The sequence below is a fragment of the Periophthalmus magnuspinnatus genome, chromosome 16 (genome assembly GCF_009829125.3).
Source record: "Periophthalmus magnuspinnatus isolate fPerMag1 chromosome 16, fPerMag1.2.pri, whole genome shotgun sequence".
NCBI lineage: Eukaryota > Metazoa > Chordata > Actinopteri > Gobiiformes > Gobiidae > Periophthalmus > Periophthalmus magnuspinnatus.
Window position 1 is genome coordinate 28,789,079 of NC_047141.1, and position 22,153 is coordinate 28,811,231.

General features: G+C 39.3%; 4 protein-coding genes across 8 annotated transcripts; 2 read left to right on the forward strand and 2 right to left on the reverse strand.

Moving 5' to 3' along the window:
* Positions 1-4: 4 nt before the first annotated feature.
* ndufa3 (NADH:ubiquinone oxidoreductase subunit A3) lies at positions 5-1,455 on the reverse strand. The gene is made up of 4 exons (XM_033981182.2): positions 1,389-1,455; positions 413-487; positions 263-340; positions 5-187 (listed from the first exon to the last, which is right to left on the reverse strand). Exons 1-4 carry the CDS (start codon positions 1,393-1,395, stop codon positions 96-98), a joined length of 252 nt encoding a protein of 83 aa, XP_033837073.1. The 5' UTR covers positions 1,396-1,455; the 3' UTR covers positions 5-95.
* Positions 1,456-1,474: 19 nt separating this feature from the next.
* Positions 1,475-5,875, forward strand: tfpt (TCF3 (E2A) fusion partner). 2 transcript variants are annotated; one of them, XM_033981376.2, is made up of 7 exons: positions 1,475-1,671; positions 1,898-2,040; positions 3,155-3,277; positions 3,978-4,048; positions 4,328-4,397; positions 4,922-5,062; positions 5,467-5,875. In XM_033981376.2, the coding sequence occupies exons 2-7, from the start codon at positions 1,942-1,944 to the stop codon at positions 5,557-5,559; spliced, it is 597 nt and encodes a 198-aa protein (XP_033837267.1). In that variant the 5' UTR covers positions 1,475-1,671; positions 1,898-1,941; the 3' UTR covers positions 5,560-5,875. The 2 variants fall into 2 exon arrangements, with proteins under 2 accessions (XP_033837267.1, XP_055083633.1); XM_055227658.1 differs by having other exon boundaries at positions 1,592-1,671; positions 4,922-5,057; positions 5,465-5,866.
* Positions 5,876-6,035: 160 nt separating this feature from the next.
* cnot3a (CCR4-NOT transcription complex, subunit 3a) lies at positions 6,036-16,812 on the forward strand. 4 transcript variants are annotated; one of them, XM_033981370.2, is made up of 18 exons: positions 6,036-6,195; positions 6,752-6,842; positions 7,008-7,075; positions 7,152-7,226; positions 7,308-7,397; positions 7,480-7,608; positions 9,187-9,282; positions 9,357-9,576; positions 11,071-11,204; positions 11,990-12,046; positions 12,282-13,113; positions 13,214-13,319; positions 13,402-13,543; positions 13,845-13,944; positions 14,732-14,930; positions 15,617-15,749; positions 15,819-15,944; positions 16,010-16,812. In XM_033981370.2, the coding sequence occupies exons 2-18, from the start codon at positions 6,818-6,820 to the stop codon at positions 16,106-16,108; spliced, it is 2,631 nt and encodes an 876-aa protein (XP_033837261.1). In that variant the 5' UTR covers positions 6,036-6,195; positions 6,752-6,817; the 3' UTR covers positions 16,109-16,812. The 4 variants fall into 4 exon arrangements, with proteins under 4 accessions (XP_033837261.1, XP_033837262.1, XP_055083629.1 ...); XM_033981371.2 differs by having other exon boundaries at positions 6,037-6,195; positions 6,748-6,842; XM_055227654.1 differs by having other exon boundaries at positions 6,037-6,195; positions 6,748-6,842; positions 12,282-13,104.
* Position 16,813: 1 nt separating this feature from the next.
* prpf31 (PRP31 pre-mRNA processing factor 31 homolog (yeast)) lies at positions 16,814-22,016 on the reverse strand. The gene is made up of 14 exons (XM_033981375.2): positions 21,896-22,016; positions 21,037-21,255; positions 20,439-20,499; positions 20,267-20,350; positions 20,095-20,192; positions 19,915-20,021; positions 19,661-19,830; positions 19,176-19,333; positions 18,988-19,077; positions 18,741-18,868; positions 18,561-18,633; positions 18,352-18,480; positions 18,001-18,099; positions 16,814-17,916 (listed from the first exon to the last, which is right to left on the reverse strand). The coding sequence occupies exons 2-14, from the start codon at positions 21,250-21,252 to the stop codon at positions 17,809-17,811; spliced, it is 1,521 nt and encodes a 506-aa protein (XP_033837266.1). The 5' UTR covers positions 21,253-21,255; positions 21,896-22,016; the 3' UTR covers positions 16,814-17,808.
* Positions 22,017-22,153: the final 137 nt, after the last annotated feature.

Sequence of the window (22,153 nt, forward strand, 5' to 3'; positions counted from 1 at the left end):
GGACTGTAATAAATAAACTCTTTATTTTCAAACATGGCCGACAGAAGTGAAACACAAACATGAACATGCCCAGATGTTGGGTTTGTGAAAAACAGTTAGAAATTTTTTAGCCATTCAAGGTTGTTTCCTTTTGGTTCCATTGGATGGGCAGGAATGTCAGGCATGTTTCCATCATCTCGTACTGGAACTGCAAAAGAGACACATAAAAATATCAAAATGTAATTCAGGAAATCAGGAAAAACAATGTAGTCTAAAGAATTACCAGGATAATTAAAAGGTACAGCTGCATTGATCTTTCCAGCATACTTTGTTATTGGGCTGACGAATGGGAGAACAGTGGCTGAAACGTACATTTAAACATAGAATTACAGATTCTGCTATGTTATTAAACATCAGTGTAAAAGTGGCTTACCTAGAAGTCCAATACCACATGATACCACGATGACAGGTTCCTTATTCCAAGCATTTTTCAGGAAACCCAAAAACCCTGTAACAAATTTCACATAATGGTACACTTTAATAGGGCTGCACGATTCGTCACTATTTAATCAGAACTGCAATGTGAATGGACACTATTAGCAAATCAATTCAATTTATTTTTGTAAAGCCCAAAATCACAACAGCAAAAACACAAATACTGCAATTTTTGAAGTACCATAATATTTACTGCACAAAATATCTCATTATTATACTTTGCTTAGAAACGGCTGACCCTGTAATTTAAAACTGTACAAACATGCTCTGAAATGTTATTGTGGATGCATTTAAAATGTGAACTGTAAATCCTAATATTAAATCATAAATGGCAAATCTAATCACAATCGCAATGCTTGTATATAAAAAAAAAAAAATACATTCTATATATTCCCCAAATAATTCGCTCGACATAACCTCTAGAAAAACGTGTTCTGGTATGCAATGCCATTAATGTTTGTTTATTAATTAAAACAGAAACATAAAAAGATATTAGTGATAAAAGTATTTGGACACATCAGTTTTGTTTCTTTTATGTGGAGCATTTATTGAAAAGAAAACACATAGCTTGATAGTGATTTGTCCCGTGGGTATTTCCTGTTAAATATAGACATCTGGTCACCATAAGACCTGCACATTGTATTATATAAACTATTAATATCCTAACAAAGTGATAAAAGTAGATTAATCAATGTGCAAACGAGTAGCTCCCTGCTTAACTAGAGCTGTTGTTAGCAAAGCACCAAGGTCACGTTTTCATTCCGTTTTAAAACTACGTGATTTCGTTTCACAAACTCAAGCCACACGTAACCAAACAATTTATATAATTCATGTACTGATAATTTTACATAAATCATATTTCTACAGGCTTCACAGGTACAAAAAGGCAGAAGAGCGAGAAAACAGTTACATACCCGCCATGTTGCCTGTTGTAGTTTTGTCGCGCGTGTGCTCATGGGTAATGTAGTCACTAGGAAATGACGTATATTTTCTGCGACACTGTAAGGATAAAAAAAAACAGCAGCTGTGTTTTTGCAGTCACTTCTGCTTATTTCTTGTTTTGTTTTGTTTTTTTGTTTTTTTTGCTTTTGGTAGATTAGGCGATAGTGCAATATTTAGTCTAATATTTCAGGCATTTAGTTGGAGCTTTAAAACAGGAGAACCTACACCAACAAGCTGCTTCTGCGTTATAACAAAGTAAGTAACATTTTCAGTGATTCTTAGTTTAGAAAAAAAGTGGGCTTTACAAGTACCACTGGACCAAGACTAAACAAAGTCTAAAACGAAACTAAACCAGCTTTAAAACCGGACTAAACCAGATCCAACTACAGGACCATTCGCACCACAATGAAACCCACACTCGACCAGTCTGTAATGTAGCAGCAACATATTAAACATTATTTCATATATTTGTTGATGATAGAAGTCCTGCAGCGATGGTGCTTTGACGCGTCTCCTCTCTGGACCATGGAGGATTTCTCAGGCCTGGCTTTGCCTCCTTTGTTTGGGGGACACATCCTGGAGGCAGAGTTGGAGCCAGGCGAAGTTGAGCTGGGACCTGGAGAGGCACGTAAAGAGTTCACTGATAATAGAAATATATATTTGCTTTAAAAGTGTCTTAGTTTGGATTCTTCTGGAACTTTTCCAGTTATTTTCTTGTTCTTGTTGTAAAAGCGTTATTAAGTCCCGTGTCGTGTCTCGGTGTTAAAATCCTGGAACATTATTTTAATTTTTTTAATAGATGCATTGTCCACTAATGCACTTTTATAATATCCAAAACAATAGCCTTCCAATATCCTTGTTTAAAATCAAGTCAAGGCTTCGCTACTTTAACTGCCGCTTCCTTAGTGTCTCCTACACAATAAAAGTTTCTGTATATTCTGTATATTCCTGCTACAGAGAGAGTCTTATTGTGAAAGAGTCAGACACATTATTGTGCAACCTCAACACCTGTCAATAAAGCCACATCAGTGTTTAAACAAAGGGATGCAGACTATAATGAAAAAGACATATAGGCCTAATTGTAATCATGTGACATTATGATATGTTTTTTTGTTTTTTGTTTTTTTTAACAAAACACATTTCTTGGTATTATGTATAGTAAAAGAAAAATCAGTTCTGTCAAGTGAACAAAAAATTTTGTTCAAGCCGCTTCTTCAGCTCTTGTCAGATTGCTGGTGGACTCTGCCTATCTATCTGAGGGGAGCAGCTAACTACACTGAAACTAACACATCTATTTGTATACAGTTTCTATTTGTTGGCTAGGTCTATTGAACTACATTATAGTTCATTTAATATTTATACCTACAAATAATGACATTAGTAAAATAAGCAATGAGAAAAAGGAAAAAAGGAAAATATGTTTTTATAAAAACTAAATACATTATTAAAATATACCTTTTTAAAAAGTAAAAGTAAATGTGCTTAATCACAAGTTAACTCAGGACAATAATTAAATAATGTAATTGATTGACAGCCATAGTTTTTATACGTATTATATTAGAGAAATAGTAAAGGTGAGACATGATTACATTCTACAGCAATAGTATACGTTATGCTCAGTATAGATTTCTCCCATTGTGGTTTCAAAATCTATATTGAGATTTTTTTCTTGATATCATGAGTCAAGACAGCTGTTACATGTAATCAGAAATTGAATCTATCTTTATCCGCCTCACAGGTTGAACTGGGCCCAGGGGACAAAGAGCTGCTGGAGAGTGCAGTGCAAGAAGATGAAGAAAGGAGAGCTCTAGATAAAAGGAAATACCTCGCCCTGAGCCGACGATGTAAAGAAATCGAACAGGTGAGACTAAATTAAACTGTGATTATGTCACACTCCCAGATGGGGGCAAGAGGCAGATTTCCCAGTTGATCACATGGTATTATCACAAGAAATATCTAAAAATAAAATTACAGAGCACAAAAATTAAAACATTGGACTTACCATATTACTACAGATTGTAAAAGGCAAAACCAAGCAAAATATAACAAAAGTATAACAAGAAAACATTGAGGAGTAACATTTAAACATTTCATTTTTTTTTCATTTACTTATTTTTGAGCAGATTAATGAACGCATGTATCCAGTACACTTTATGCATATTTCACATATTTTTCTTATTCAAGCTTGAAAGTGAGAGGGATGAAGAAAACTTATTAAATGCCACACCTGTCTTCCAGTTCTATGAACAGAACTGTCCCATCGTTCAGTTACTGCTTCATTTTCCCATGTAACTCCTTCAGCATCTTCTCACATGCAGTATTTTAGGTAATTTTCTTCTTACACAGTTACACCGCTCTTCCTTCCTTATTCCAAAATCTACATGCCAATTATAAATCATACCAGCCTCTTTCATGGCAATGGAATATTATAGGCCTATTACAGAATTGCTGATCTTATCCGAACCCCAGTATTTTTTTTTTATCCACTTCAGGCAATAAAATAAACTATGATGTTTAAGAAATAATCTATATTCTTGCTTGACCAATTGTTTCTGTTATAGGTAAATCAGAAGATTCTTGGGCGCCTTCATCAAGTCCAAAGAATAACACGCCGACTGAAGAAAGAAAGACGGTAATTTTTTCCACACATTTGTACATTTACACCTTTGCAATACATGACATGGTGGCATCTGCTTGTCTCCATGGACATGAGTAATCTCAGTGCCGTACTATGGAACATCTCAAGCAAAGCAATAACATATCAGTCGAGACAAGCAGGTTACGAACTCTCCAGCAGAAAAGTTGTGTGTTTTATTGTTATTTGGCCATAACATTTTATTCTGTTAAATTAATCTGTTTATTACATTTCATAACATACATATCTCTTATTTGATGTTTCATCCTATTATAGTTTCCTCATGAAGACTCTTGATGCTCATGGAGACGACTATAGAAAGGCCCAGCTCACCATCCTGCTCGAGGTAAGATCTTGTTCTTGATATCTATAATGAAAGGGAGAAGACATGAGGAGTGGAAGCACAACTTACAGCTATAACTTAAAGAGCCTGAAGCAAGTACAAATATTATAAAATTGGCAGTTTGATCCTGCTCTCACCATAAACATCTTTGGTAGAGCAGTCGGATACACTGACCCACAGGTTGGTGGGTGTGATTTCAGCTCCCACGGATAAGTGCTGTTCTTTAATCGTTGGCCAAGACACTTAACCCACCTTGCCCCCAGTGGTGTATGAATGTGTGTGTGTGTATTGGTCAGTGGTTTCTTGATGTAAAGCGCATTGAGTGCCTTGAAGGTGGAAAAGCATTATAAAACCATTTACCATAAAAGCCACAGTAAAGGAGCCTTACGTATATAATAAATGGCATTGTTATCTCAAATTCTCTCTTTTATAATATGATGTATTTTAGGCCGTATCGTCCTGCCCTATTGACATCACAGCTGTCCATTATTTTATAACAACACCTGAATCCTCCCTGTGGTTTTTAGGATGACTCTGGTCTAAATCTAGACTCTAATGCTCCTGCTCTTGAGGAGGACAAACTGAATGGGGGGTCAGTTCAAAACAGCACTGGACAAAAGAAGAGGAGACACCGTGTCCCAAAGCAAGAAAAGGATAAAGAACAACAGGTACAAGTCTGTTTTACAATTTTAGTAAGTTTAGTTATCTTTATATTTTTACTTATTATTTTTTACTTTCATACAGTAACTGTAATTATTTGTTATTAGTTGTAAATATATGTTTCTTTTTTTTTATTGCATGTTCACTGTTCTTACCATCTGCACCTGCACTTGTCACTAATTTGAGAAGTGAATCTCTCCTCTGAGATAAATAAAGTCCTCTCTGTGCTTTTCTGTTTAACACCGCTCTATAAACTCATGCCATCTACTTTTCCCACCTTCTCCTCCTATTGGTCAGGTGAATTTAACCAGTCACAGGAAAGAGTGAACTAACTACCATATTTACCATGTCACTCAACTATAGTGTGAGTAATAATGTTGCTTATACATTTTGCTTTGTTCTGTTTTACTAGGCAGAAGCAGACGTGTCGGCATTGGCCGAGGCCCAGTTTGGAGATGCCTCCAGCCCTCCCTCTTTATCACACTGCTCATACAATACTGACTGAGACAAAACTGACATTAATTAGAAAATTGTATTTTTTGTTTTGTTTAGTTTCTATTTGTTGTTTGCATTCACTAATGTATTAGATGGATTATACAGATTGACTTTATTTGTGTATAAAGAGTGTTTTATAGTCATTAAGTCATGTTACGTTTTTATACCATAATAATGAACCATTAACGCTCTGTATGAACAATTTTGTAAAGAAAGTATTTCTCATTTGATTCTCAAATATAACTAGAATTTTATTTTTCACAAATGTAAAATGGATGTGGACAGTTATATCTTTTTTTTAAAGGCAATAAATTGAGGTTTGTATTTATTTATTTTACAGTGTGTGCTCTTGTTGGCCCCAGTCTGTTGAAGGGGCAGATTACAGCGGATGTGTCCAGGTGACAGACATGGACATTGTCCAATCAGGTGCCGTACATCTGACAGGCGTGCGCAGTGTCCAATCAGGTCCCGAGTTGTGATTTGGGGCGGGACAGCAGGAGGAGGTGGGACTTTAGTTACCGTCCATCTTCAGCTACAATATAGAGCGAGCCTGTCGAAAAGAAAACACAATTTGGAAGTGAAGAAGACTTTTTGGAATTAGTTTTGGCTGTAATTGAAAAAAGACAAACGAAAGCCCCTACCTTAGGTAAATGTCGTAAACATGTAACATAGATTCTCGCGTAACCCATTTCCCTTTTTCCTAAATTTGACTAGCTAAGCTGCTAGCTAGCATTTTATGCATTAGCGAGGCAGGCATTTAGCTAAATTAGCTCGTAGGTTTTCGTTTTGAACGGTCTCATATCAAATGTAAGTTCCCCAGCTCTGTAATGCAACACAAAATCTTTGCTGGGCTCCAGAAACATCGAAGCATGAAAACACGGCTCATCCTTAGCACAGCTCAGTGATCCTGGGCTGAAGCGGGTTAAAAACGAGCTCAGGACTGACTAGCACCAACGTTAGCTTTCTAATGCTAATTGTTCAGATTGCTTATTGTAGGTGAGAACAATTCATGCACTCCGCGATCACACTTTTAAGTGTTAGGTGCACGGTCCTGTTATAATGAACAGAAAGTGGCGTATTGATGATGATTTGATGTGAGGATCTTTGTGCAGCTAATGTGAACAGTTGGGCTCGTGTTACCGTCCCTCTGAAAACATCGCTTTATTGAAGGATGTTGACTCTGTGTTTCTGTATTAAGATAGACAGTGTGTTACCTCCACGCATCTAACTGTGACAGACGGAATGTGGACAGTGTCGTAGTCAGAGCCATGGCTGACAAGAGAAAACTACAAGGTAAAACTCACTTAATTCAGCAGCACACTTTTGCATCAATAGTTTCCCTTCACATTTGATCTGCTTCCACCATGTGCTGGTTTTGAAACTAATTCTGTATAATTCAGAGCTAACTACTGGTAATGCATAGCTTTGCACCGAATAAGTTATTTTTTTATTCCTCAGGCGAAATCGATAGATGTTTGAAAAAAGTAGCAGAAGGTGTAGAACAGTTTGAAGACATCTGGCAAAAGGTATAGATGGTTTATGCATAGCTGTTTCAAGTCCCTTATAAACATCATAATAGAAGTTATTGTTTTTGTATTTTAGCTTCATAATGCAGCCAATGCTAACCAAAAGGAAAAGTATGAGGCTGACCTCAAAAAAGAGATTAAAAAATTACAGGTAAGACCATCACAGAGTTATTGCTGTCACAAATCGGTCACTGAATGTTTTCTAAAATGTAATTTAAACTGTTGTCTTTAGCGACTAAGAGACCAGATAAAAACATGGGTCGCATCAAACGAGATCAAAGACAAAAGGCAGCTAGTGGAGAACCGCAAACTAATAGAAACGGTAAGACGTCTCTACATGTAAAGGTTTTAAACTTTTAACCAGTTTGTTTTGTGAATAGTTAATATTGTCATGTTTTTCTCAGCAAATGGAGCGGTTCAAAGTTGTGGAGCGTGAGACAAAAACAAAAGCGTACTCAAAAGAAGGTTTGGGTCTGGCTCAAAAAGTGGATCCAGCCCAGAGGGAAAAGGAGGAGACGGGGCAGTGGCTAACGGTAATGCACCCTCTATTACACTGCACTGGCTTGAGGAAAGGTATGTCATGCTAGCTAATTTTAGTATTATGATTATTGTGAAAAGAAAGATCATAATCATTACACTCTGATCTTTCTGAAGTATTGACACCATGGCCAATTATTTATTTCGCTTTTCATTTCTCTTAATCAACTAGAAATGGGGTGTCAAATTTCCATATGTCCAACTTCATGAAATGATGAAATGTGTTCCTGACAGATTAAGGTTAATGTGATATAAAAAAAAAGCACACAGGTGGCACATTTAGGTTAACTTTTTTTGGTTTAAATGGAAATTATTTAATTTTGCTTCTTAAATTGTCGTCTGTGTAATCCCTCTGCTGTCCAGGTAAATTAAATTGTGTCAACTGGACAAAAGTTTTAGTGTAAAGACATTTTGCTGCTCATCCAAGCCGCTTCAGTTCTGGTCAGAATGCTGGTGGATACTGCCTTATATCTATCTGAAGGAAGACACTAACTACACTGAAACTAACACACCTATTTGTTTACAGTTTCTGTCTGTTAGTTAGGTCTATTGAACTACACATTGTGAACTGTGCCTGAGTCATATTTTGCATAATTGTTCAGGCCTCTAATGAGTGCTCTCACACCTATTGGCAAACTGGCTGTGGCTCACTATTGTTTCACCCTTTTATGTTTAGGGCTTTTATGTTTAGAGTATGGCGTTATAAATAGGAGATAAATGATATCTTACGCCCCCATTTCTGTTCAAAGATGGATTGTCTTTCCTAACAAAAATTGTCTCTTAAATTATCACAATTTTTGTTATTTTATTCTCATGATTCTTTTGTGACCTGAGCAATCAGTTGTTGATTACTAACAAACAGTAATAAATGTCAAGCACCAAGTCAGAATGTCCATTTGGTTAATGTTTTATCATGTCATGTTATGTTTTGCCACTGTAAACGACTAGTGGTTTTGATCCAGGTTTTGTGGGTCAGAAAGATAGTCCCTTATGATTCAGAGCAGAATTAAATGTGTTGATTTTTCAGTTACATATTACTTGTCATTGATCGGAGCAGTAGTTGAATCAGTTAAAATGTGATCAGTTGCACAGTCTTACTTGGTGCAGGTTGGGGATTTTCTAACTCCAGGTTTCCAACTGATTTTTGGCTGTGACTATGATGACATGTTCATTGATCATTTCATTTACACCTTTTGGAATATATCTATTTAGTTATTAAACAGTATTTTAGAATGACGCAAGATGTAAAAGTATGCAGTTTGTCATACCAATGTATTATAATTTTTTAGGGTATGTTCACACTTGTCCTGGTTTCTTTCAGTTTAGTTCTGATCTAGACCTGGTTTGGTCCTGCTCTAGCCTTGGTTTAGTCCTGGTCTAGTCCAGGTTTAATTCTGGATTTATTTAGAGTTTAGTCACAATTTTGATGTGGTTTATATGCAAGTGTGAACTTGTGTGAACTAGTGTGAACTAGACTATCATAATTGAGGAGGAACTTAGCTAGTATCTTATATTAATGGAAACTCAAACCCTGTGTCTTTGTAAGTCTGATCTTTTTCTGTTTATCTCTCCAGAATACGATAGACATGTTAAACATGCAGGTGGATCAGTTTGAAAGTGAAGTCGAATCACTCTCGGTCCAAACAAGAAAAAAGAAAGGAGACAAAGAGGTATTTGAAAACAAAGGCTTTAACTGCTTATATCTGCTGTTCCTCATCTGATAGTTTTTATTGTTGTCACATAGAAGCAAGATCGCATTGACGAACTGAAGAGGTTAATTGAGAGGCATCGATTTCACATTCGAATGTTGGAGACCATATTACGCATGTTAGACAACGACTCGGTGCCAGTGGATGCTATTCAAAAGATCAAGGACGACGTAGAATACTACATAGATTCCTCTCAAGACCCAGACTTTGAAGAGAATGAATTCCTGTACGACGACCTGGATCTAGAGGACATCCGTGAGTGCAAGTGCTATTGGTCTTATGATACTGGTGCTGTGTAACTTAAAGCTCCACGGTGTAACTTTTCTGGTGGAGAGTCTGCCGCCTGCTTCTCTATAAGGAGATGCTGTTGCTTTGACTAGAATGGTACACGGAATGGGATTAAACCTATCCATCTCCATGGAGACAATCAGGAGATGCCACCAAGCAAAGTTACAGGCTAGATCTGTGGAGAGGTGACATGCTTGCAATAAGAATGCAAGGTGTCTATTTGCAAAAAACAACAGAAAAGTTATAGTGCACCTTTAACAGTGGAAAGTTTTGACTCCTGGAGTTAAAATCCCGTTCATTTTGCAGACTTAAAAAACGTGAGTGTGATTTTTCGGTGCGATTAAATTTGTTTGCACTTGTGTGAAGATGCACTATGTAGCTTTTCTTGTGGCAGTTACGTAGTTAGGCCTGTCACCGTAATAAATATTGAAGAGCAATATATTACTGAAGTAAATATAGAAGATAAATGATAATATTGAAACTAATTTATGCCACTGATGTAATAACCCTAAAGCTGAATATTCCCTCCAAATATATTTTAAATGTGCAATATAGTGATTAACGTGACTGGCCTATATGTGCTCTACCTGCTTGTATCAATGACAGTGGCATTGGTTTGCCTGAAATGTTCCAGTATGATAAAACGTCTCTCGTGCGTTGGTTAAATTAGTGTTGTTGCAGCCTTTGCCATTTAAATTGTGATTTATATTTGATCTTATTTAATGTTGTCGCCCAAGGATTGAGGCCACCTTCACACTGAGTGATTTTAAAATCTTCTGATATTTTAATGGGGTGACACTAAGTGAAGTGCACAGTCCACAGACATGAGGATTTGTAGCAGCTATTAGTAATCTCCCACATGAAGCAGAGCTAATGTTAAGGTCACGTCATCAAATGGGGAGTCTAATTAAAACAAATACGTGATGAGTCGTTCTTATTCAGACAGAGTGGGAAAAAAAAAGGTGTGGGTTAAATCTTGTTTGTGAAGGCACACATTCATTCATTCTATTCACTCATTGTAGCGATGATGATAATGAAAAAGTTTGCACCAACTCCATTCTGGTTTCCTCCGATATTTGGTCTGTTCTGATCAGCTGTTGTAAAGTGAATTTCAAGTAACAATAATAAACATGTTGTACCCTTATGATTTGATAGTTTAGAGCTGCAACCTGACCATATAGTTGTTACAGACCAGTGCAAATAATAATAAAGAAATGATACTTGGGCCATGCCTCCTTGAACTCAAACAAATCTGTCATAAAAATCTGACTAGAAATCCTCTTGTGTGTTATGTGTTCCATCTATAGTCATAAGTTACCACATACCTGATTCACCCCATCAAACTTCAAAAAAACTCTGGGAAAAATGAATGTGTTTTATGAATGAGTTACAGTCCCTCCCTGTCGTGTTATTATTTATTACCTTTACTGTTCATTTTAACACCCGTCTGCTCTATTGCAGCTGCAGCGCTAGTGGCCACGTCTCCGTCGGGTCAGGGCAACATGGAGGACGAGATGTACCTCCACTCCAGCAGCACTCCCACCTCCACCACCTCCTCCTCCCCCATCCCTCCATCCCCAGCCACCTGCACTGCTGTAAGTCCCACTTCATCATAAGCAAAACCGTTGGATTTAAAGGGGTAACCTGTCAGCTTAAAGGTTCTATATTTTGCATTTGTCAGGCTTTAGTGCATGGTTGAACAAGCATAATGGGGGGGAAGCTAAAATTAAGATTGTTGAAATGCAAAATTAGGTTATAATAAAGTGAGTCCTTTTGGATATTTCATGGCAAACAATGTAATCAATAGGGAAGTTTGGCTCTTCAACCCATTTGGGAGCATGACATCATCACGTTCTAGTCTAGAATCTGAAAACCACCAGTTCTCAGATTCTTATCGATCGCATGGCATTTTCTGAAACCCAGCAAATGCATGTTGATTAACTTGTTGATGTAATTGTAGAATGTTATAACAGCAAGTCTATTAAATGTCCATATGTGAATTGACATCAAGGAACTCACAGACTGTTGATGCTCTGCAGAGTGAGACAAATAAAACAATGGCCGCAAGTGCTTAAGTTGATGAGCTGCGCATTGAAGGAAATTTGAGTACGACTACTATATGCAGAGCTATTCAAACATGCACAACTGAAACTGCCTGCTCCAGATGTGTTTTGATGTAGGTACAAAATTATAACATGATTAAAAGCTCCTGCTGTCAGAATATAGGACCTTTTTAATAATCTTCTATTCTCCTTTGTGTCATTTAGTATTTTGAATATAGTTAATCCATTGCTAGTCCATTTATGTTTCATCCACTGCTTAGTTTTCTGGATCATTATTTGCAAAATGGATTGTCATATCAAGGTCTCTTCTCCTGTAGGAGAACTCTGAGGACGATAAGAAACGGGGCCGCTCGACAGACTGCGAAGTTAGTCAGGTGAGGCATCTATGTTGTGTGCTCTGGGACGGTTTAGTGCTGTAGCTTTGGTGACTTTGGTTACTTTGACCCAAATATCACCTCTGTGGGACCATGGCTGGAGTTTAATAATATTTATATTTTATATTTATTTGATCTCCTGCATTTATGGGCCTTGGTCACCACTTAACATTGCACCTACTTGTTGTCCTTTGAGTCTTACATATAATTTAACTTGACTCTGTGTCACTTACAGTCACCTGTGAAAAACGGCACCCCATCTCTGCTCTCCTCCTTCTCCTCCTCCTCGACAACCTCTGGCTCGTCATCCTCCTCTTCTCTTGTTTCCATGGCGAGTGTTGTTGGTGGCATTCCTTCGGTTCCTACGAGCAGCGGTCTCATAGGGAGCTTCAGCAGCGCGGTGCAGCAGCATCAACACCCTCCACCAGCACCGTCACAGACGGTGACGCAGCCGCCTCAGTCCAAGCCCTCTGTCCCGGCTCACAGCACCCCCAGTCCCCCCACCAACCCCCTCCTGCCCTCCTCCTCCACCCCCTCTCTGCCCACGCCCAGCTCACCCAGCTCTTCTGCCCCCTCTTTACCCTCCCCCTCGCCTGCCTCCAGCTTGAGCCTGGGACTGGGTCTGGGGCTGAGCAAAGGCCTGACGGGGAGCAGCTCAAGTCAGATGGCGGGACTGGGCTTAGGCCATGCCCCTTCGCTAAACTCCATGTCAGCGGGGTACGCTCAGGCCGCCGCTTCTGGAGCTCTGGGGCTGAGCAGCACTTCACAGTCCAGCATTTCATTGGAGAGCACCTCTATTTCCACCTCCAGTGTCACCACCAACGGGACGGGCTCCGGCCTGGGTCTGTTAGGCTCCAGCCCGGCGCACAGCTCTCTGAGCAGCAGCATTTTGGGACTGGTCCCGGGACAAAGTGTGGCCCCAGGGGCCCCTCAAGTACCCCCTGTCAGCTCGCCCCCTGGTGTGGTGGGGCTGATGGGAGGAAACGGAGGCAGCGTTGGAGTGGTCGGAGGAGTCAACTCTGCACCGGCCAGACCACCGAGCGGACTCAAACAAAACGGTAGCACAAGTATGTTGTTATGAAAATCATAGATGTGAATGTTATGTGTCTGAATGCTAAGATGTTGTACCGAAGTCAGGAATGAAGTTGTGTATTCTGTTGTTTTCAGGTTACAGCGCGGTCGTGGCAGAGAGTTCTACAGAGTCGGCTCTGAGCACACCGAGCCAATCCCAAAGCAGCCAGCCCTCATCGCTCAGCTCCTCCACCAGTCAGCCGTATGTCCACCTGCAGTTGGTGATTGATTTATTATTATTATCTTTATGTTTGTAAAAAAACAGATGTGTCTCTGCTTTTCAGGATGGACAATGGGCCCAGTTTAATAAGCTCCATCACTTTGCCTCCGAGCTCTCCGTCCCCGTCCTTCTCTGACAGCACACCAGGGGGCGGGAGTCTTCTCAACGGGCCTCACTCGTACTCTCAAGCCTCTGAGGGCCTCAAGGTAAAAGGACTGTGTTTCTACTGACACAGAAACTCCAATGTTTATAAAGAAGTTGAAGCACAAACTTCCAAATCCAATCCAAGTTTATTCATATAGCACATTATAGTAATAGTTTCCAAAGTGCAGCACATAATTCTGCTGGCATTTGGAGCTAAAGGTTTGTTTGATATTGCTATTAAGTTCTGGACAAATTTAACTAATGTACTATAGCCACTGAAGTTTATTTTATTATTTCAGTGCATTCATTTTATGTCTTGCTTCAGACTATAACAGTGGTATAACTGCTGTTTGTGCCCCACAGGCCCCGGAGCCTCTGAGTTCTCTGAAGGCGATGGCAGAGAGAGCAGCTCTGGGCTCAGGTTTGGACGGAGAGATCAGCAACCTGCATTTAACAGACAGAGGTCAGTGCAGATGCAGCATCATTATTTATTTCATTATTACTGTTTGTTTGTCTCTTATGTGAAGTATTTGGGTGTCTTAAAAAGCACTATACAGTACACATGTCTAAGGATAGGACAAGTGTGGTTTGAGTCAGAAAATCTGATACGGAGTCATACCTCTGAAGACACTGTATTTCCAAAAGGCATTATAACATTGACATCAAAAATATAAAATCAAGTAAATCAAGAAATTGTGAGGCCAAAATTGTGAACAGCATTACACAATTCATGTATTTTAAACTATGCCAAAATATTTTGTGGTGTTCTCTTGAACCAAATTCATGCCTCGTCTTGACATTGTGTTGTCCCACTGCTACAAGGTGTTATGTATTATCAGAACTGAGACATAGGCCTGTCACAATAACACATTTTTAAGTGTGATATATTGCTAAATTATATAGAAGCAAAACCATGAAGCAGGATTATCTCCCAAAAAGATTAAAAATGTACAATATAGTAAAAAAAAAAAAAAAAAACATGAGCTGTAACACAAACAGCAGAATGCAACACTTCAGTAGTTGGTCTGTCTCTATAATGAGTCATAGAAGTTGACCTCATCAACCTTATTGTACTACAGAAAAATAGCCAAACATGTGCCACTAGTACAAAGAAAAATATTGACTCACAAAAATTATTGTTCCATCATCATGCATTGTACAATAAGTTGATAGAGTAATTATTGTGACCTACTGAAACATGACCACAACATCATACCTGAATACTCACTTATGATACTATTCTCTTGCAGATATTTTCTCTGGCCCGTCTGCGGCGCCCGGCACGCCCGCTGCTCCACAACCGTCCGTCTCTGAGGTCAGCATCCCGCCTTCGCTCGGGGTGTGTCCTCTGGGGCCCACGCCGCTGCCCAAAGACCAGCTGTACCAGCAGGCCATGCAGGAGTCTGCCTGGACACACATGCCCCACCCCTCAGACTCCGAGAGGATCAGGTGAGAGCTCTTTTCCTCCAGCACTTTGGAGACATGTGTAGTTACTGTGTCAACTTCATCATTTATGATTTAGTAATAGATGGAAAAAACGTTTTTGAAGCGACAGTATCTCAGTTGGTAGCGTGTTTGTTAACTGATTCAAAGGTTGGTGGTTTGACTCCCACTCTTGACATAAATATTGTGGGACATGGAATCGCATTGCCAAACTGGGTCATTTGATTTGACCGCTCAATCAAACAGATGCTAGTGTCTGCGTACACTGTTGTATGAACGTGTGCATGAATGGGCGAGTAGCTCCTTGATAAAGGTGGAAAGCGCTATATAAAATTGGGACCATTTAGTTGGTCAATGTTTATTCTGGGTACTTTTTCGTTGTGCAAGATTTGAGCTGAAGAGGGTAGAATAAATTGTTTGTATCTATAATGAGATAGAAGTTAACGACTGATATGTTTCATCCTCCCACTGCAGCTCAGGTTTTTTAATGATATTATACATTTAGAATAGTTGAATAATCCTGCTTCAGTTAGTGTCAGTGCCATAATTTCATTTAAATATCGTTTACACATAGGCCTGAAACAATAACCCATTTTGAAGTGAGATATATTGCTGGATAGTGTAATATTATGTGCGCAGTAACATGGGTCATAACATGGTTCTAATAGTTGTGTTTTGTGACTGTCCCACAGGCAGTACCTGATGAGGAACCCGTGTCCAACGCTGCCGTTTCACCACCAGGTGCCGCCACATCACTCTGACTCTATCGAGTTCTACCAGAGACTGTCCACAGAAACACTGTTCTTCATCTTTTACTACTTGGAGGTAATACATGCCCTCACAGCACCCCCTTTGGCTCTTTTCAGTGTGTAACAGGTGTTCTGTGTGTCTCAGGGCACAAAAGCTCAGTATCTGTCGGCCAAGGCTCTAAAGAAACAGTCGTGGAGGTTTCACACCAAGTACATGATGTGGTTCCAGAGACATGAAGAGCCCAAGACCATCACAGACGAGTTTGAGCAGGTGAATCTTCTTCATTCACTGTTGGGCCGTGTGTGTGACTGTGTCTAACCTCTTTCCTCCCTCAGGGCACTTACATTTACTTTGACTATGAAAAATGGGGCCAGCGGAAAAAGGAGGGCTTTACCTTCGAGTACAGGTACCTGGAAGACCGTGATCTACAGTGACAGCTACAGAACGGACAGAGACAAAACGTGCTGCTGTTGACATTCCGAGACTGAACTCCAAACTGTGGATAGAGATTGTGATGTGTAGTAGAAGCCTCTGTGCGCCCTCTGGTGGCAGACTGCTGTCTGTCCCTGTGGGCCGGTCACACAGTGCTGCAGGGGCTCAGGGGCTGTGCCTGTCTGTGGCATTAGGAAAGCCTACCCCATGCATGTTTCTCATGTTTCGTTTTCTTTTTCTGTTTCAACAAATTCTCTGTACCACCTGTCCATCATGAGCCTGGAAACCTTCGACTCAACACAAACCAACTGGGGATTTATTAGAAAACTGCCCATCTTGTATTTACTGTAATTGGTGGTTTAGACTTGGAAGTACAGTGGACATTTAGTCATGGAGTGTAGGAGTGGCTTCTTTTAAGACCCTGAGATGCCTGTTAATATGGTCACTATTGGACATAGTGAGCGCTTATCAAAAGTTTTATTGATATTGTCTTGGTCAATTAAACGCTGATTGAGAGTGACCACAGGGCCTCTCCCTGTGACAGGGAAAGAGTCCTTATTGGACATGGATTAAATTGCTATGCAATTGAACTGGTCTCTGACTCCCTCTCTTTACAGAAAATGTTTTTAAGTTATCCTGTCAAAGAAATGCATTATTATGGCGCATTGTTTGTGAGAAATTAATAAACTTGTAAAATAAATCTTAATTATAGGGTTTGAGAACTTTACTTGTTTTATTGCAGCAGTTTTCTCCACAGCGTTGATGCCATCATCCACACTGACCATAGAGATGAATGTACCACTGGATACATGGATTCTGACCTTTTGTAAGATCCCACTGTTTCCCCATTTAGCATTAACCTTTCCTGTTCTTTGTCTCACTTTTCACTTTGTTCCTTTTCCACCTGTTTGAGCTGGAGCCGTACAGTGAATGTGCACTCTTAACTGTTTACATGTAAATGGTGGTTATCACTCATGAGCTTTGTGTCCTGCATAGCTATAATAGAGAAACTCAGACCAATAATCCGAGTGTTACATGAACTGGATAATATATATCCTTTTAAGCACCATAAACTGTACTGAAATTTTAACTTGAGTAAAAATAAGCTCCTGTAGATTTCAGACTTTGGGAGGGACAGTGTCTGAAAATATAAAAATGGAAATATGTTCAGTTTAAAGAGATTTGCCTTTTATAGATTCTATTTTTGGGGCTTTTAATGTTTTCAGAAAGGCAACAGTAAAATGTGAATTTCAAGACATAATTTACATTTTCCTCATTACAGTTCTGCATGGGAGATGTCATAAACAGGAGTATATCAGGATTGTACAATTTCAATAAATACTTTTATGAAACGACATGCCAGTCTGATTCTTAATCCAACACTATAGAATGAGAATGATGCCACCCCCCCACTGTCCAAAAACATGTACACAAAGTAACATGGGACAACTTTGATGAAATGAAAGTCTCAGTTGTCCAGGCAACAGCTTAAAAAAAAAAAAGTATTTTCTGAAATTAAACTGACAAAGCCAAGAGGAGTTTTAACTAAAGCCATAGGCAGGTGATTTGTTTCTCTAAATTAAAAATGCTTTTAACATATCTTACATCAGAATGGTGTCTTAAGTGTATAAAACACAATTTTATTAAAAACACAGTTTGTACAAATAAAAACTAACAAAAGCTGTGATGTGCAGTTGTGTGACTACTTGGATTCCTTCTTAACTTTGAGGAACTCTGCCATGTTTGAGAAATACTTCTGGCTTGTCTCAGCCTTCCTCTCTGCAGCTTGTGGGTTCACAATCTCCAGGCCCTGTAGAAGAATCATAATGATCGTATTTGTAGCATTGGCTGAAACAGAGCTCAGTGGAGGATAAATAAACCTCTGGACTTGTACCTGTAGAGGAGTGAAGGCCACACTGGAGCTGGTGCCTGAGGAGCGGTCTCTGACGGTCGACTTCCCTCCGTACGTCATGCTCTGCTTTTGTAGCGTCCTCTGCAGAAACACAGAGCGGTCAGACAGGTGCAAGTGGCAGGTGCAAGTGGCAGATAATTAACTGATTTCTGGACTTCAGATATTGTGTGTCATTTAAATAATCTGATCTGGGGAATTAATTGGAAGGATCATGGTCCAAAAGAAATCAGATTGTGTAACTCCAAAAGTATAATAATATTAATAATAATAATCAGATTTTGTGTGCGCATGTAACCACAGACAGTGAACAGTTATTTAATGCAGATAGATCACCTGGAGGGATTTAGAGATTCTGGCCTTCGTGGCCTCGTTGACCTGTGCCTGTCGGACACGCCCACTGCCGCTCTTCCCCAACTGACCCAGACTAAAGCCCAGATCCTCCTGATAAGCATCGTCTTCAATCTGTAACCACAAAAGACATAAGGGTCAAGAGTTAGCATTTCTGCATCAATAACACAATTATCTTATCACCAAGTACAGACCTCTGCAAAGGACATCCTGTTGGCATGTTTTCTGATCTCGGTGAGTCCAAGTCGTTCTTTCATCTTTCGATACCTTTACAAAGACAATAGATTTTGCACCCTTAAGTTTTGTCCCATTATACACTAGGACAGAAATAATTACTTAACAGAATGATACAACAGTTTTAACAGAATCTTTACCTCCTTCCTCCTCTCTTCTTCCTCTGTCCGTCCAGGGGAGCTGGGAGGGGCTTCACCTGCTTGACCGGTGGTGGCTCTTGCCATTTATCGAATTTCCTCTCAATCTCTTCTTTGAGATCGTAACCCACCTGCACAAATGGAACTCATTAAGAAAACATTATGCAGATCAATTGTAGTTTAATAGTTTAATGCATCTACTCAAATGCAGGACTGAAGCCTGAAAGCCAATGGTTTTATGTGCACTCACTTTGCCGTCAGAGCTCTCATGAAAACTGTCCACTCTTGATGCCAGAGTGCACTTTGCAGCTACAAGACGAGCAGCTTTCCTTCTAAGATCCTGAGGACAGAAAAATAAATAAAGTAAAATAAACAAATAATGAGTCTAGATTACATTACAGATTTAACTTTAATTTACAGAACCTGACAGATACATACAGGCGGCAGAGACTGAACGACATCGCAGTGATAAATGAAGCCAGTGTGAGGCAGTAGAGAGGTGCTGCTGAATCCAGACAAAGTTTTCCTTTGGGCTCCGAGAAGCATTAAATTACAGGCCGGCATCTTGGACAGGTTTGTAAGTCCTCCAGCGATACCTACAGCAAATAATGACAAAGAACAAAATGAGGCAAAAAGATAAAAATGCTCATAATTTGCAAAAAAAAAAACAACAAAAAAAACATCCAGTCTTAAAATGTATTTAGCCTTTAAACTTAAGAAACATGAAACTCTTTAACTTGAATGAATCTTTAGTTCTTTGTCAAATAAAAAGTGCACTATGTAACTTTCTGGTCAAGAGTCTGCCACCGGCCTCTCTCCATGGAGACACTATCCCTTTGCATGGAATGTTCCACAGTGTGACATTAAACTGGCATATCTACATAGAGACAAGCAGGTGACGTCTCCAGGTCACATTTTTTTACCCATGATTTTTGCAGCTGTTGACGCTCCCACGATGATGGACAAGTTTGGGGCAATGAAAGACATCCTGGACTCTACGTACTCATAGATTCTGTGTTTTGATTGATTCAACTCCAGAGCCATGTCACAAGCCTCTTCAAGCTGCTTCAGTTCCTCTTCAGTAAGTTGTGACCTTTAAAAATAATGTTAAATTTACCCTTAATCGTCTAAAATGTACTGAAAGGAGGTAAAGAGGGTAAAGTGAAGTAGTATGCACCCCTGTGTGGTTGAGGCTGTCACGCTGACAACCATAATTGTGGCATTAGTGAGAATTTGCTGCAGTATTACGTTGTTCTTGCATTTTTCCAAATTATTTCCCAGTTCCTAAACAAAAAAGTGACATGATTTTATTGGAAACACTGTGTTAAAAATTAAAGAGGTTATGTTTAAGTCTTACCTTCACAGTACGGATATAATCTAATGAATCTGGGACAAGAGACTCAAGCTCTGGAAACCTTTTGGAGTATTTGTCTCGAGTAAATTTGTGAATAATATCTGAAAATATAAATAACAAATAAGACTGATACACAATTGCAGGTTTAAATAAGCAAACATCAAGAACCACATACTTAGCTCATTGTCAATCTCTACTGTCAGATTATTGGCAGCCACAATAAGTCTGTATTCTGGATCTGCTTCCACTGGTCCAGAGACTAAAACACAACCACAAGAAGAAACTTTAGTAATGACCAATCAGGTCAGATTAGTGGTATTGAAAAATTAAATGGAGGACAAACTCACCATCTGAATTTTTGCGCTGTTTTCCAATGTAATTTGAAATTTTGTCTATGATTTCTGAAAACTGAAGAAACAATGTTTGGTTGGATGAAGCAAGCACACCTTTAATTAATAATGACATTTTAATCAGCACTGAATGATGTAGATTTGGTGCGTTATTCAGTCACTCCTCAGTCGGGATAAACTACTACTAGGCCTGCACACAATACATGAACTACCAATTTTGCAGAGATTGCAATTTGTATGGCCAATAAAATGTCCACTACAAAACAAAAGATCCTGTCTATTTAGACGAAAAACTTACTGAAATTAAATCTGGTATTAGTTTAGCAGTTCATATTTCAGTCTGTTCATGGGCATGTTTAAAATGCACACTATAAACTGAATTCTGATTATGAAATAAAAAAAGTTGTGCACCGTTACAGGCACCAACTTTAGCAATCATCATCAGACATACTTCCACATTCACACAGACAAAAATCGGTTTAGTGTCTTGCCCAAGGACACAACAATATGAATAAACTAGAGCAGAATTTAAACCGCCAACATTGAGATTTGGGAGGACAACAGCCCTTTAAAGACTTTGCATAGGAGGACTGACCTGTTTGCTGTTGCGTAGCTTGGCAATGGACGCAACGCTCTCTGCTTTACTATAGTCAACTTCCATCTCCTCCTCCGGGATGTCCTCCAGACCTCCCTCGGCCCTCTGAGCGCTCTCTCCATCACTGTCTCCCTCCTCCTCCTCAGGATACAGCCCATCCTCCCCCTCATCTCCTGCCTCCTCCAGATCGGCCAAGAGCTCATCCGCCAGAGACATCTTCTGCACAACCACATTTTCGCAAAAAAGGGTTATTTTATGAGAACTTAATCATCAACCATCAAATTATGTAGTTTTTAAAAGGTGCACTGTGTAGGTTTTCTGGTGGAGGGTCTGCCACGTGATTGTCTCCATAGAGATATTACTGCTTTCCCTGGGATGTTCCAAGTTATAGCATTAATCACATCCATCTCGCATGTATCCAATAAAAGTATCAGTAGGGTCCCCACTCCATAGATGTAACTTGGCCTGGTGACGTTATCTACTCGTTTCCATTGAGATAGATATGTTAAATGCTATACTGTGGAACATTAAGGCAAAGCAATAACATTTCCATGGAGACAGGGGGGTTTCATTCCATCAGAAAAGTGGCATAGTGCACCTTTAATCCATGTGCGTGCAGCTAACGTTAAAGATTTCTATTCAAGGCAAACACGAGCAATAAAAACACACATTCACTAAATGTGTAACTTGACATCAACAAGTTTTCGTATTTTCGTATCGTTTTAGCAACAACATTTAAAAGAATTGTATTTATGTTTATGTGAAGTTCAAAAACTGCAAGCTTGTGCTAAGCTAACGTTAGCAAATGGTGAAACGGAGCCGGTCATTAATAAAAAGGTGAAAACTCTACAAAACGTACCTTAGGGGTTAATTCTGTCCGAAGCTAAACCACGTAGGTGCACTTAGACACAGTTAAACTGTTTAAGGGAGTGAATCCTTCATCAATGGTTGAATGTTTTCAGAAGTAGCCTTTCAATGACGTCGATGAGTCGCAACATAAATACGTCACCGCATTTGCACCATGGGAAATGTGACATTTCCCATGAACCATGGGAAATGTAGTTGACACAAAATTCATTACGTCGTTTTGTAATGAGTATAAATGAAATGCAGTTAA